General features: G+C 42.6%; 1 protein-coding gene across 5 annotated transcripts in view; it reads right to left on the reverse strand.

Annotated features, from left to right (window-relative positions):
• The window catches only part of DAB1 (DAB adaptor protein 1), a 287,178-nt gene that overhangs the window by 143,073 nt on the left and 129,462 nt on the right, over positions 1 to 14,643 (reverse strand). For all 5 annotated transcript variants that reach the window (XM_007462569.1, XM_007462568.1, XM_007462566.1 and 2 more), the window contains exon 2: positions 6,378 to 6,517. In XM_007462569.1, the coding sequence (XP_007462631.1) occupies positions 6,378 to 6,517 (140 nt within the window). The remainder of the gene's footprint in view (positions 1 to 6,377; positions 6,518 to 14,643) is intronic.

A 14,643-nucleotide genomic window follows, 5' to 3' on the forward strand; every position in this document is an offset into this window, starting at 1 on the left:
GCCAAAAAAAAAAAAAAAAAAAAAAAAAAAAAAAGTGAAGTGACTTTCCCCTCACTTGGGTAATGAACAAGCCAGGCTTTGAACCTATGAAAACTTGATTTGAAATCTGTGTTCCTGGCTGGATTTGGAGTAAAATAACTGATGCTGCCATCCCTACACAGCCTAACCTTCAACTTCACTATCCAGGCCTACGCAAAAGAGAGAACAAGAACTAGCACCATCATAACTGGAAGCCCCATTACAAATGGAAGCATTGGAAGGACTGTGTCAAAGGGTGGGGAGCCTCTCTTTCTCGTTTAAGTCCTCCCAACATGAAGACATAACAGCTCATGCTGGGGAGAGGCTTGCACCTTTGGTCAAGAAGAGTAGCTTTTTTATTTTGCGGTACGCGGACCTCTCACTGTTGTGGCCTCTCCAGTTGCGGAGCACAGGCTCCGGACGCACAGGCTCAGCGGCCATGGCTCACGGGCCCAGCCGCTCTGCGGCACGTGGGATCCTCCCGGACCGGGGCACGAACCCGTGTCCCCCGCATCGGCAGGCGGACTCTCCACCACTGCGCCACCAGGGAAGCCCCAAGAAGAGCAGCTTTAATGTCCCCATCTCCAAGATGGTCCTAACAACCCCTAGGTCTTAGAATTACCACAACATCAAATTGTGCTAATTCCCAGCACATAGTGATGCTGATCACGTGGCTATCAGAGAACTCCCTGGCAGAAGGTGGCTGTGGATAAAGAGGGATGGAAAGAGCCAGCGTGCATGTTTCAGAAGCACTTCTGCTTGGGGCTGCTGATGGTACAGCTTCCCAGGACAAATGCAAGAGAGAAGGATGATCCGCATGGTGTGATCCTTGGGGAAATAAAACTCCAATTTTATCAGGCATGTTGAGAGACAGGACCCCGAGTTAAGCCCTGAAAAACCGCATGAAGTCCAAGCAAGCCTGCCACCAGACAGCCCACTGCAGGGGCTCACCTCCCCACAGATGATTCAGTGCTGTTATGTAGAACTGACAAAGGGCCAAGGGACAGGGCTGGCTGGGGAATCGGAAGATATGGATGTAGGTGTCTTTTGGGGTTTCTGTGCCTAACATTAGCCACCCGACCTACAAAGTCACTGTTGGCAACCCGGAAATGAAGGAGTCAGATGTTTTCTTGGGTACCTACCAAATGGTAGGAGTTCTCTTATACGTCATATAAGTCAGCCCATCCCACATTCCTGGGAAGGAAAAATTATCTCCCTTATTTTACAAATGACCAAACATAAGATCGGGGGGCCAAGTGAACACCCCAAACCTCAAGGAACTAAGAAGACATATAGAGGGAATTCAGTGAGCTTTCGAATTCCAGTGTTAGGGTTGTTTCTATTATAACCCTCTGGATGGGCTCTTTGGGGAGGCATGGATGAAAAAAAGGTGGAACCACCAGCTTCCAAACTCAGTAGTGAAGGAGAACTCTAAAATGAGAATACTTCTTATTTCCTAAGAGTGAAGCGTGCACATACCGCACCCAGCGTGGGGTGCAGCGTGCAAGGAGAGCTCAGCAAATGACTGTGACCATCACCTCTAATACTAATTCTATGAAGCAATGCCGTGTGCTGGGCACTGTATGGAGTGACTGATGCAGGTGTCCCTAAGGGAGTCACACAGAGGCAGCATCTTGCTGGAGGATTTTATACACAGGGAAGGGGTCAGGCACGCCAGGCAGGGTTGATAGCCTGCCCTGTCCAGCTCAGGGGTTGCCGTGAGAATCCAATAAGGTGATGCACGTGAAAGGACTCTGAGAAACCTCACCCAGCAGGGTGTATGCACATGATGGGATGACTGTGTTCTCCAGGGAACACGTCAAGCAGGTGTGCAACGTGAATAGCTGAAAACCTAGAATGCTATTCCAGAAAGCTCCATGAACTAAACCCGGTCTCCAATCTCAGCCCTACTGGTTATCAGTTGTTGATCTTGGGGGGAAAACTCATCCTAGGGTTCACTTTTCCGAGGTAAGAAGGAGAATACAAATATCCTCCTCTGCCCTGCTTTGTGCCCAGAGACTGGCCCCTGTGGTCTGCATTGTCAGGTCCTCTGAGCTTCCTACCCTCTGAATTCCACCCAGGAAGGCACAGACAGGAGACCAGAGGGTGGAAGGAGAGAGGTCAGGGTATTTCATCCAGCCTCCTTCCCATCCTTGTTCTACAATCTCCAGGAGTAGCTTATTTTTGCTTGGCGAGGGAAGGGACTTTGTCTGCAATCTCGCCCTCCCTGGGTTCCAGTAAATAGATCTCATCCTAGGATGGTAACAGCTTCCCACTGTTTTTAGTTTCCAGTGCCTCACCAGCTCTTGTTTGCTACCTTAACCTTGCCTAACCTTTGTATGTCGCTCCTGCATTAAAGTATCCTCATATGACCTCGTCGGGCTGGGTGTTTCTTACAGGATCCTGACTAATAGATTTACTTAGGGCTCTGTAATCAGCCCATCTCTCCCATAGCTTCAAACACCACCATTTTGCCCGATACCTCTGAAAGTTGACTGCTTTGGAAGTCAATGATGTGGGGCTATGTAGCTTACTGGTAGGAGCTTAAACACTAGTTGGGGAACCAGGATAGATTCAACGCAGATACAAAACAGAATAGAACGAAGCACTAAACTATATCTTATCAAACACTGGGCATCTGGAGATACAGGCTTGAATTCTGGGATTATCCCAGATGAAATGAAGGTTCTGGGGCAAATCCTATAACTTCCATGAGCCTCAGATTTTTTATTTACAAAACAGGGAGGCTAATAGCTACCTCATAAGAGCGAAAGAGATAATATATGTAAAAGTGCGTTGTTGACTAAATTAAAATACAATGACAATGAGCCTTCGCTGGTGGACAGGCAATGGCTCACTCATACTCACATTATGCATCCCCTCTTAAATCTCTATAATCCAAGAGAAAACTCTCTAAAACAGGAAGAGGCACCAGCTTCAGAAAGCCTAGCAAAGAAAAACAGATGAAAAAAATTTTTTGCTCCTATGGCCTGACATGAACAAGTGGGCCTTTTGCAAGGCTAACAGGCATTTTCTATTTCTTTGTCTTTCCTCCATGGGCAAGTGGCCAAATGGAGGATCGATCGTTTATGTTTCTGTGTTTCTTAAAGTAACACTACGGGGAGCAGAAATGTCAACATTCTGCTCTGCAACTTGCAAATAACGAAAGACGATTGTCTGGGAACCAAGAACCGTCAACAAGTTCAGAGCATTTGACAGGAGCGTGTTATGGTTGGACCAACTCTCCAGGGCTTTGGGGACCTCACAGTTATAAGGGGTGATAGATGGGGTACTTCACTGCAGGTAACACCCCCCCCCCCCAACACACACACACACGCAAGGTCGGCAATCCTGGCCAGGCTTGGTACAGCTAGCCTGGCCCAGTGTTAATCCTGAGGGAGAACTTCAGGGCACACAGGCCAACTCCTGTCTCACATACGCTGAGACCTCCATGCTTCTATGAAGGCAGCTGTCAGTGAGGTGCTCTGTGACCCATGCCTGGTGAACGCTATCTACCAGGATGCTGGGGGAAGATGCACCAGCCTCTTTCTTGTTCTCAGCAGACTTGTGGCTCTGAGTGAGAACCAGGCCACTGGAGAGTTTCTTGATGGCTTTCAATTAATATTTGTTGAAAGCAAATCTCCATTTGCCTGGCCTCATACTCAGTAAGGAGCAACTTCAGCAAGAATCAAGATGCAGGCCTTTATCCCCATTCTTGACCAGGGTCTCCTTGGCTCAGTCTTTCTGGGTTCTCTCTCTGCAATCTACCCGCTGGTAGAGAGGTTGCATTCTGGTCTGATCTCATGCGTGACTCACAGTCCTGCTCTGGGGCAGAGCAGGGGTCAGGGTGGGTGAACATGGAACGCTGAAGTTATCCAACTACCCCACAAACCAAGTGGAATGGCCTGTCTCTTTCAAGGATGCCCTGTGGCTGTGTGTCTACGTCACATCCTCCAGACCAGCATTTATCAGTCATGAAGCTGGAATTTAAAATTCTTCCTGTTGGACTCCTTTGTGTATTTATCACTCAGACTTGAACTTGGCAGAAGAAGGGGACTCACTACTGGACTGTCCTAAAATCTTATAACATTGCTTAATTATTATTATTATTTTAATATTTATTTATTTGGTTGCATCAGGTCTTAGTTGTGGCATGCGAACACTTAGTTGCGGCATGCACATGGGATCTAGTTCCCTGATCGGGGATCAAACCTGGGCCCCCTGCATTGGGAGCGTGGAGTCTTATCCACTGCACCACCAGGGAAGTCCCACTTTATTTATTTATTTTTTATTATTATTTTTTTTTGGCTGTGTTGGGTCTTCATTTCTGTGTGAGGGCTTTCTCTAGTTGTGGCAAGTGGCGGCGGGGGTGGGGGGCCACTCTTCATCGCGGTGCGCGGGCCTCTCACCATCGCGGCCTCTCTTGTTGCAGAGCACAGGCTCCAGACGCGCAGGCTCAGTAGTTGTGGCTCACGGGCCCAGCCGCTCTGCGGCATGTGGGATCTTCCCAGACCAGGGCTCGAACCCGTGTCCCCTGCATCGGCAGGCAGATTCTCAACCACTGTGCCGCCAGGGAAGTCCCCCACTTTATTTTTTATAAAAGGATACATTAACCTCTTCCAAGGAGACAATCTGTGAACTCATGATTTTAATGTCTTCTATACCTTTTCCTAGTACGCCTTGTAGTAGATTCATAACTATTAAAATAAAGTTTGCTGTGTAACAGCTAAAAAAAAAAGAAAAGAAAGAAAGTAATGATACACAGTTGAGAAAATTAAGAGTTTTTAAAAAGAATGATTCCTACAGCTATACTACAGGGAGTCTCGGCATCTAATATACATGTTAAACTGTTGAGAAAATGTGTACAGTATAAAAAAAATTAATACCTGTGCTTTATTAAGCATCTACCAAAGAAAAGGCAATGTAGAGGGTGTTTTATAGATATTGTCTCATTTAATATTAGTAGGCACTTGGCCAGCCTTCTTTTCTTTTTTCTTTCCTTTTCTTTTCTTCCCTTTTTCTTACGTTAAAAAAAATTACATTGACCAAGTTGTATCCTCAGGGACTATTAGAAGATAAGAAAAAATGCTCATGATATATTATTAGGGAGAAAGAAAACAAGATATGAAACTATAAATAGTAATTCCAATTACACTACATATACGTGTATGATTCATATACATATACACAAATGTATATAAAAATACAAAGAGAGAGTGTTAGTTACACACAGAAATGCTGATACTGATTTTTCTTTTTGTGGTGGGATTGTGGATAAGTTTAATTTTCCCTCATACTTTTCTGTACTTTCAAAATTTTTACAATGAGCATTTTTTGAATTCTATAATCAGGAAAATAATTAAATTAAAGGTCTTAAATGCATAAGACAGCTTGTAAACTTCTTGCTAAATCATCTGTTTCTCTAATATTTTATATTACTTTTTTAAAAAAGAGACATAGGGTTTCCCTGGTGGCGCAGTGGTTGAGAGTCCGCCTGCCGATGCAGGGGACACGGGCTCGTGCCCTGGTCCGGGAAGATCCCACATGCCGCGGAGCAGCTAGGCCCGTGAGCCATGGCCGCTGAGCCTGCGCTCCGCAACGGGAGAGGCCACAACAGTGAGAGGCCCGTGTACCACAAAAAAAAAAAAAAAAAAAAAAAAGACATAGACTACATGGAGACCAGAATCTGGGAACAAACAACGTTCAATTTTTTATGTTTTTAAAGGCTATTTAATAACATAATTCTCTTATTTTGCATATTAAAATTTTTCTCAATTTCTTTCTTAGTTTTCTCAGTGAAAAGCCTTCTTTAAAGCATTTCAAATCATCAATCTCTTTGCGATACCGCCAAATGTCAATATCTAGTTACATATCACTTTTTATAACATTTTCCCTTTAAAGTATTTGGGGGACATTAATAGAAATTTCAAGAATGAATAAAATCAGCTTCTTTATTAATATATCATCTTTTACCATATTCATCATATGGTGAAATATATAAAATTTATTCAAAAATCAAGTAGAAAATTTATAAAATCTGAGTGACAGCACAATTTGATGATTTTGTACTTTTATTTTTGCAGGCATTGCACAGTGAAGACACAATTGAATAACATGTGATATGCTCAAAAACTGTACAACAGGGGCTAGAAACATACCTCCACATAGGAGATGCTCAACAAACATTTGCTAAATGATTGACATGTCCTCCCAATAAATAAATGCAGTGAGTCATCAGTGTACCAAGTAATATACCAGTATATGAATAAAAAAATATGTTTACCAGAATGACTGTAACCATTTCTTCCTCTCGGTCATATCAAACCCACAATATTTAAATTAAAACGCTTGCGCAGTACCTTGAGTTTCATCATGGAGTCTTGGCATAACTTGTCTCCCCGAGCTGCGGAAACCTCATCAATCCCGATCAGTTTGGCCTTGTACCGGACCCCTTCACCTTTAAACCTCTTTATCAAAGTGGCTTCACTGCGATCCTGACCTAGAAAGAGAGAAATGCAGGATTCAGATAAGTAGGTGTTCAGGCCCCATTGGCTTTAAATATCCGCAGATCTGAGATTGGTTCTCTGGTTCACCTACGTGCTATGAAAGTCAAATCATTAGACCACGGACAAAAGAATGGTAAGACTCCTGTATGCAAATTCCGGCTCTATCCTTTTAAATCCTCAGGCAAATTACACAATTCTCTCTGAGACTCCATTTTCTCAGGCAGAAAAAAAAAAAGGAGTTAAAAATAACCAATCCCAAAGGGGCATTAAGATAAATAAACATGATGACACGTATAAAGTACCCAATATGGATTTTGATACACACTAGGTCATCAACAAACGATCATCACCCACTAGGAGTTTATGTCTGACATTCTTGTTAGAATAGTATTAGCCCTGAGTCTCTCCGGCATTTCCAGTATTTAATATGACTTTGGCCCGGGTCCAAGACCCTCCTTACACCCGATTCCATGGGCTGTTTTATAGTGAGACTCCAGAGTAATTGCTTTGTATCAAGCAGTGGCTCGGGGGCAATTATCAAAAAATGATTTTACAATGTCTCTTCTGCTAACTCATGCGTGTACAGAAAGAGGCTTCCATACTTCTTGGTACGGTGCGCCTACACCTCGTAACAGCTTTCTCAATCATTATTAGCATAATATTTTGCTGAGACACATCAACCAGCAGTTCAAACACATCCACATAAAATGAAGACAATAAAGTTACTGTGAACTGAGCACATCTTTCTTGTGAGATGTTTTATAAACTTTACCCCCTCTTCACAACGACTCAACCATATCCATTTCCCAGATGACAAAGATGAAGGTCACAGAGTTCAAATAGCTTGTCCACGTTCATATAGTCAGAAAAAAAAAAAAAAAAAAGAATACATAGGAATTCAAATCTCTAACTTCAGCAAACTCCCATCAAAGGAGTCACAGGGTGGGGCATTGCTTATGTGGTTCTTAAAACCTGGAATGCCCTAAGGCTTCTGATATTCACCTCCTGGAATATCATTAACTTCAGCTTCAGATACCTCCTCTATCATGCCTTCTTTCATCAGTCTGACACTTAGATCTGAGGACATTGGAGATAATTCAGCCCATTTCTTCTCTCCACATGATGGACAAACTGAGGCCCTTCCATTATGTGGGGTTGAGAATTATTTGAGGACACACTTAAAATAGAAAAAAAAACAACAGCAATAGCTAACCATCATATAATGCTTTCCTATTGACGAAACATGGCTTGCATTTCATTCATTTATTCATTCATCCCTTACTGAGCATCGCTTCTGTGCCAGATGCTATTACTCACTGGCAACAGATGAATGAGACAAAGTCTATGCCCCTAGAGGCTCAAGTTTTTGATGACTGCAAACAAAAATGTGTAGTGCACTATGCTAGATGTGTAAGAAGGTATAAGCTTTAGAGCCAGACATCCTCATTTCAAATCACGGCTCTCTCACTTGTAAGCCAACTAAACTACCTGCCAAGCCTCTGTTTCCTTAACTGTTGAATGAAGATTAAATATCTACTTTAGGAGTTATTATGAATAGTAACTTAAATAAGATAGTATGTGCAAAGTATGGATTCAAATGTAAGTTTTCTATAAATGGTAGTTGTTGCCCCTGTTATCAGCTCAGTACAAGAAGCACATAGAAGATACAATGCTGAGAACAGGAAAACACAAAAGAAGGACGTCTGCATAGTTAGGCCTGGAACTGTCGTCCCCAAATCCCATTTGGTATTTTTTCTACCGCATCCTTGCTGACTTTTAGCATATTAAACTTCTTGAATTACTTTCCATAAAGCAAATATAACACACGGATGATTCGTCTGAATGTGTAATCAATGTAAAAATTAAGTCTCTGGGATCAGTGAGGGCAGATGTCAGAGACTAAGGCTAACAACAAAGAGAAAAACATTTGCCTGATATACCCTATACGCACAGACATCTAGCTGTGGGCACCACAGGTCACCTCTCCCTGCATCATTATGCAATATTTGGTAGGAGTGGCCTATGGTTTGACCTATTTCTTGGGAAGGTTACCTTACTCTACCTTATTCTATCGCAAATACCATCTCTGCCTCTTCAATTCCTGACACTATTTCAGTCACTAATAGCATCCCGTTCACTATTTGGAACTTCCTCCAAAGTTTAAGTATAATAACAATACCAGGTAGGATTTATCATGTCCCGTACAAAGCTCATTATATGCACCAACTTGTTTAGCCCTGGAAATAATCCTAGAGGTAGGTACTATTACTTAGGTTTTATAGACAAGGATCTATATTGAAGGTTTGAGAGGCCAAGTAATTTGTCCAAACTCAATGAGTGGGACCTGAACCCAGATCTGCCTGATGCCAAAGGCCAGGCTTACGGTTTGCTTGTGTTCTGTGTCTTCAAGCCTGTTCTCTTAACCACGATGATTAACTGCTTCTCACCTATTCGACTTCCCTGTGAAGCCCCATCTAAACTTCTACCAAAACTCACCTGGCCCAAATCTGTTGAGATTTAATACACTGGCAGCATTAAAACTCCATTGGAGAGATGGCTTGAAAATGGAAGAAACAGCTTCCAGCCTCCAGGTCATGTCCGAAAAATGTCCGTAAGTCAGACACAAAGACAGCCTTAAGAAACATTTGTCAGGGCACAGAGCTCTGTTGAGGAGCATGCTTCGTAAGAGGAAGCAGAGCCAGATCAGGTGAACGAGGGCAGAGATTAATAAGAAAATATTAGGTCATTGAGAGGAAAGTAGAGAGCCCAATTTAGATTAGGACCCAGGGCCAAGCTAATTTGTATGAAGGGCACTTATGCAGTAGATAATCCGGTTTCTCATTAAATGCTCCACCATTAAAAGGGTAATTTTTCATGAGCACATCTTGAGCAAGGTCTCAAATATGTAAGTTAAGAAATAAATAACAGAGATCAGAGCCATAACGCTGTTCCTTCAGAGGCACACACGACTTGAGAGTGTGAGGGAGAGTGTCAATCTTCATGCATCCTAAGTTATCATGAATCCCCAGCCTATTTTGCTGAAAGCACCACTGACCCTCTGCTTCAGGATGGACAGGAGAAAGGTCATGTATTTAAGGAAAATCATCTGTTATCGAGCATTTACGATACCAGTCATTGTGCCAAGAGTTTTACATGCAATCTCTTATTTAATCCTCACATCTGCTCTTTGAGTTAGTCTCTGTCATGAGCCCTATTTTTATAGAAGATGACACCAATGCCCAAAGCCAAGGGCATCGCCTGAATTTTTTTAGATAATAGCTTTATTGAGATTTAATTCCCATACCATTCAATTCACTCTTTTAAAGTGTACAATTCAGTGGTTTTAGTACATTCATAGAGTTATACAACCACCACTGCTAGCTAATTTCATAACATTTTCATCAACCCAGAAGGAAACCCTGTACACATTAGCAGTTATTCCCCATCTTCCCCAAGCCCACCAGCCCTAGGCAATCACTAATCTACTTTCTGTCTCTATAGACTTGCCTGTTCTGGAGGCAAACTACATTTCATATAAATGGGATCATACAATAGGTGGTCCTTTGTGACTGGCTTCCTTCACTTAGCATCACGCTTTCAAGGTCATTCCATTTAACAGCATGTATCAGTACTTTGTCTTTTTCTTTCTGAATAATATTCCATTGTATGGATATACCACAACAGCTGATGGACATTTAAACAGTTTCTATTTCTTCGCTATTAAGAAGAGTGCTACAATGAACACTTCTGTACCAGTTTTTACATAACCATATTTCTTCAATTCTCTTAGGATTACACCTAGGAGAGAAATTGCTGGGTCATATGGTAACTCTGTTTAACTTTTTGAAGAACTGTCAAGCTGTTTTTCCAAAGTGGCTCCACCAGTTTAGAATCCCCCAAGCAAAGTATGAGGGTTCCAGTTTCTCCACCAGCTGTTCTTGCTACATCTCTTATTGTCTTCTTTTTTTTTTTTTTTTTTTTAATTTTTTCTAATCACCAGAAACAGGGAATTGGGGGGCAGAGAAATCTACACAAACAAACATTGTTAAACTAACCCTTACCTTCCTAGTTAGTTCTTCATCATTTACTACTCCTAACCCATTTTTTTTTTTTTTTTTTAAACTTGAGCCATCCTAGTAGGTGTTTAGTGAAATCTCCTCATGGTTGCAGTCTGCATTTTCCTCAGGACTAATGATACGGAGCATCTTTTCATGTGCTCATTGCCCATGTGCTTATCTTCTTTGGAGAAATGTCTATTCAAATATCACAGCCTGAATTTGAACCCAGCTCTCAGGCAAAATGTCATGCCTTTACCCATTAGGCTACGGGGTCTCCTGTGACCTGTCATAGCATTTACTGCTTCTCGCATTGTGTCGCAGCTATTTGAATAGACGTCTGATGGAGCCCACAGTAAACTGGCAGATAGCTTTCTCTTAAGACAAGTACATCACAAGCACACACACCTCGCCTGATCTTCTCACACCATGTCCCATTTAATCCCCCAGGGTTACCGGAAGGAGGCATTGCCATCATTCTATGGATGAAGACACTAAAGCCAGAGAGGTAACTAAAGTTATTTGAAGCTGAGCTGTGAACAGAGCTTCATCCTATCGTACTCTGAGGCCTGAGCTCCTCCACTGGGCGGCATGAGCTCTGGATTCAGAGGACCTGAGTTCAAGTCCCACCTCTCCCACCCCGCCCCTAATCGTGTTGCCTTAGGTAAGTTCCTTTACGTGTCTTCCACGGCATCTTTCTCTGTTCAGTGCAGATAAGAACAGGTGCTCCCACATAGGGTCACTGTTTAGGTCAAAGAAATGACACACAGACAGCATGTAGGAGAGTGACAGGCAAACAGTAAGAGCTAGTCAATGTTGGCCATTGTTATGTAGGCGCTCACACTTCCAGTTTGTCTGGCACAGTCCCTGTTTATACCTTTAGTCCCGACGCTATTATTGCTAGCACCCCTCACTACTCTCAAACGTATCCCAGTTTGGGTGGTGAATTGTGTGGTCACCCTAATTACATTATCACCATCTTTACACTGCACTGCCTCAGAGTGTTCTTTGTGCAAGGCACTGTGCTAGCTTCCTGTGGTACCTAGCTAGGTAAGTGAAAAGTGTCTCTTCTCCTGTCTGGAAGCCACAATTCAGAAGGAGACACACATAGCTTTACAAAATATGACCAGGACTGTGAATGTCATATAGAGCTGAGGGGAGGAGGAGTTGTTTCTGTCTGGTGAGGAGAGGATTAGCAACAGCTGCAGAGTTGAGAGGCTGGTGAAAAGGCAGGGATTCAACAGATAGAGAAGTAAGGAAGCTGCTTTCTAGAGGAACGAAGATTACGGTAATATTCAGAGACAGTGAGTAATTAGCTTAGACTGAGTGTTTCTCAACCCTAACTATGTTTTAGAATCATCTAGGCAGCTTTTATAAATATCACTCCACAGATTCTGATTACATTGATTTGGGGTAAGCCTGAGACAATCAATGTGCTTGCAAAGTACTGTGTTCAAACACATGGTTTGAGTGATGCTGACAAAGGCTGGAGGGGTCTAATCAATGAAGGGCTTTGGAAGCCAAGCTAAAGCTTTCGGGCTTTGTTCTTTAGGCCACAGGAGCAATTTATATTATGGTCTGTTGTGAGGATTAGACTAAAACAACAGTGTAACAACATTTGGGGACGTATAAAGCTCTCTTTATATATATATAAATATATAGTGAGTGCTCACTATAAGTTCTAAGGTGCTAAAGATACAGCAGTGACCAAAATATATAAATATCCCTCTAGTCTTGGAGCTTACATTCTAGTGGAAATGTCAATAGATTATTGCAGTCATTTTCTAATTCTAGTTTAATGAAGAATCACCTGTTTAAAACACACACACACACACACACACACACACACACACACACACACACACACACACCACACAGACACGAAAAACCACATTCCTAAATCCCACCCATTGAGATTCTGAGCCTAGTGGGAGGGACACAGTAGACTGAGTTGATTCAGACATTCGTAATTCTGGAAGCTCAACAGGAACAGCAAGTGGTCGAACAGCAACCTTTTTATGTAGAAAATTTCTTTGGAGGTGCTGTTTCTCAAACTGGGTCCTCAGAATGAGAATTTTAAAACAAAGTTTTGATTTAGGGTTTTCAAATTGATAATAATATTTTAAACATGTTACCAGTTCACAAAGGATAAAAATCAGTAATAATAAAAGACATTACGCAGCAAAGGTATTTTCATAGAGTTTTCTTTGTTTTCTTAAAAGCCCAAGACTTTCTTTTTAAATGTTTCCAAGGGTTCTCCTTAAGTGGGAGAAACACTGTTCAGTTGCATTTGTGGCTGGCTGGGTGTACATGCCTGGGAGACAGGGAGGGCCTGAGGGGTATGACCTTATTAGTGCTTTCCTACTCACATCAGAGGAAAGGAGCCTAAGCGGAATGGTTTGAAGATTTCTGCCCTGGTGCACTGGCTTTACCAGGTTCCATAAACAAACAACAGTGATGAACAATCACTATAAGGGATGCTTTGTCAAGAATCTTAATCCAAAACTCTCCAAGTAATCTGAGAATTGAATTTTCAATATACCACTGATTGGAATGCCAAAGGAGGAAGATACAGGGTTTATGCCTGGAAACCACACCCCATGGAAGAAAAGCGGTAACTGGCTGGGAAGTAAGGAGGCCTGGATTCAAGTGTGGTCTCTGTTCCTATACCTTCACCTATGTGATTATGTGTAAGTCATTTATCCTCTTGGAGGCTCAGTCTCCCCATGTACCAATCAGCATTCATAGAGAGAAAATGCTCTCCAGAGATCTCTGAGAGCTAACCGTCTATGATGACACTTAAAACTAATATTTAGAGACTCTAACCATGGCCAGAACTGTATGCTGTGCTTTGTAGAGCTCAGTTTACTGTTAAGGCAATTGTATGTGGGTTCTTTCCACATATTTTAGATCCAGAGCCAGAAATTCAGAGAGGTCATGTTGTTTACATTGACTCACCTCGGTAAGTACTAGAGCCAGGATTTAATCCCAGGTCTGCCCGAGTCCACAGAAGCAGGTCTCCAGGGCATTTTTCTTTCTTTCTTTCTTTTTTTAATCACATCTCTATCAGTAAAAGATATTTGAGCGTACAGCTCTAAAATAGGTATATTTCTGTATAACTAAAATGAACCTCCTTAAATATCCTGCAAGGCCCCCATAAATATGGTCCCTGTTGAACTCATCAACCTCATTTTGGACCACCCTCCCTTTTACTTTTCACATTCCCGCCACAGTGGCCTTCATCCAGATCCTCCAACAAGCCATGCTCTGAGCACACTGTGCTCTGCAGTTTTACACCTGTTTTTCTTTGGGCCTTGAAGCCACCACCCTTCCCTATCCTCCCCCATCCCCTCACCCCTCCCCTTCGACACCTGAGGTCTCAGCACAATGCCATGTGTCCAGGTTTCTCTATCCCAGAGATCTACCTGGGACGTCCCCTCTGAGATGTGTCCATAGTATTCTCCTGATAATCCCCCTGCCTTCTTGCAACAAATTAATCTCATTTGTAATAATCCATTTAAATTCCTTCTTCTCATTCCTCTGTAAGCTCCAGAAAGGCCTGGACTGTGTTAGATTTGTTAGCCAAGGTATCCCCGGAGCCTGGCATTTGCCTAACAAATAGACACATTTTCACTCAATTCGCGCACAGCATCCATCACAGCACCAGGGCACCTCACTGACTTTGTCTTCATGCCTGTCTCCTCTACATGTTAGCTCCCTGAGGGTGGGGGCAGGGATTGATTCATCTGTGTTCTCTGAACCTAGCATGGTGCTTGGCATAACGTGGACCCACAGTTCCCAGCTGTACTGAATAATTCAATACATGAATGCATTTATTTATTTATTCAAAAGAGGCTAGTGGACTCCCAGAGTCTGGATCACACTGGGAAAGTGTACAGGGTCACTACAAACCCCTTCCGTACAGACTTTATCTCAAATCCACTCCATGAGTGTGATTCACTAAGTCTTCAAGGAATAGAAGTCCTAATGGGATAAAGTAAATGTCACACCTGCAGTTAGTTCACTGTTGACTGCACTTCATGCCATTAGGGAAGAGCGGTTCT

This window comes from Lipotes vexillifer, unplaced genomic scaffold, assembly GCF_000442215.2.
Source record: "Lipotes vexillifer unplaced genomic scaffold, Lipotes_vexillifer_v1.1 scaffold54, whole genome shotgun sequence".
NCBI classification, from domain to species: Eukaryota; Metazoa; Chordata; class Mammalia; order Artiodactyla; family Lipotidae; genus Lipotes; species Lipotes vexillifer.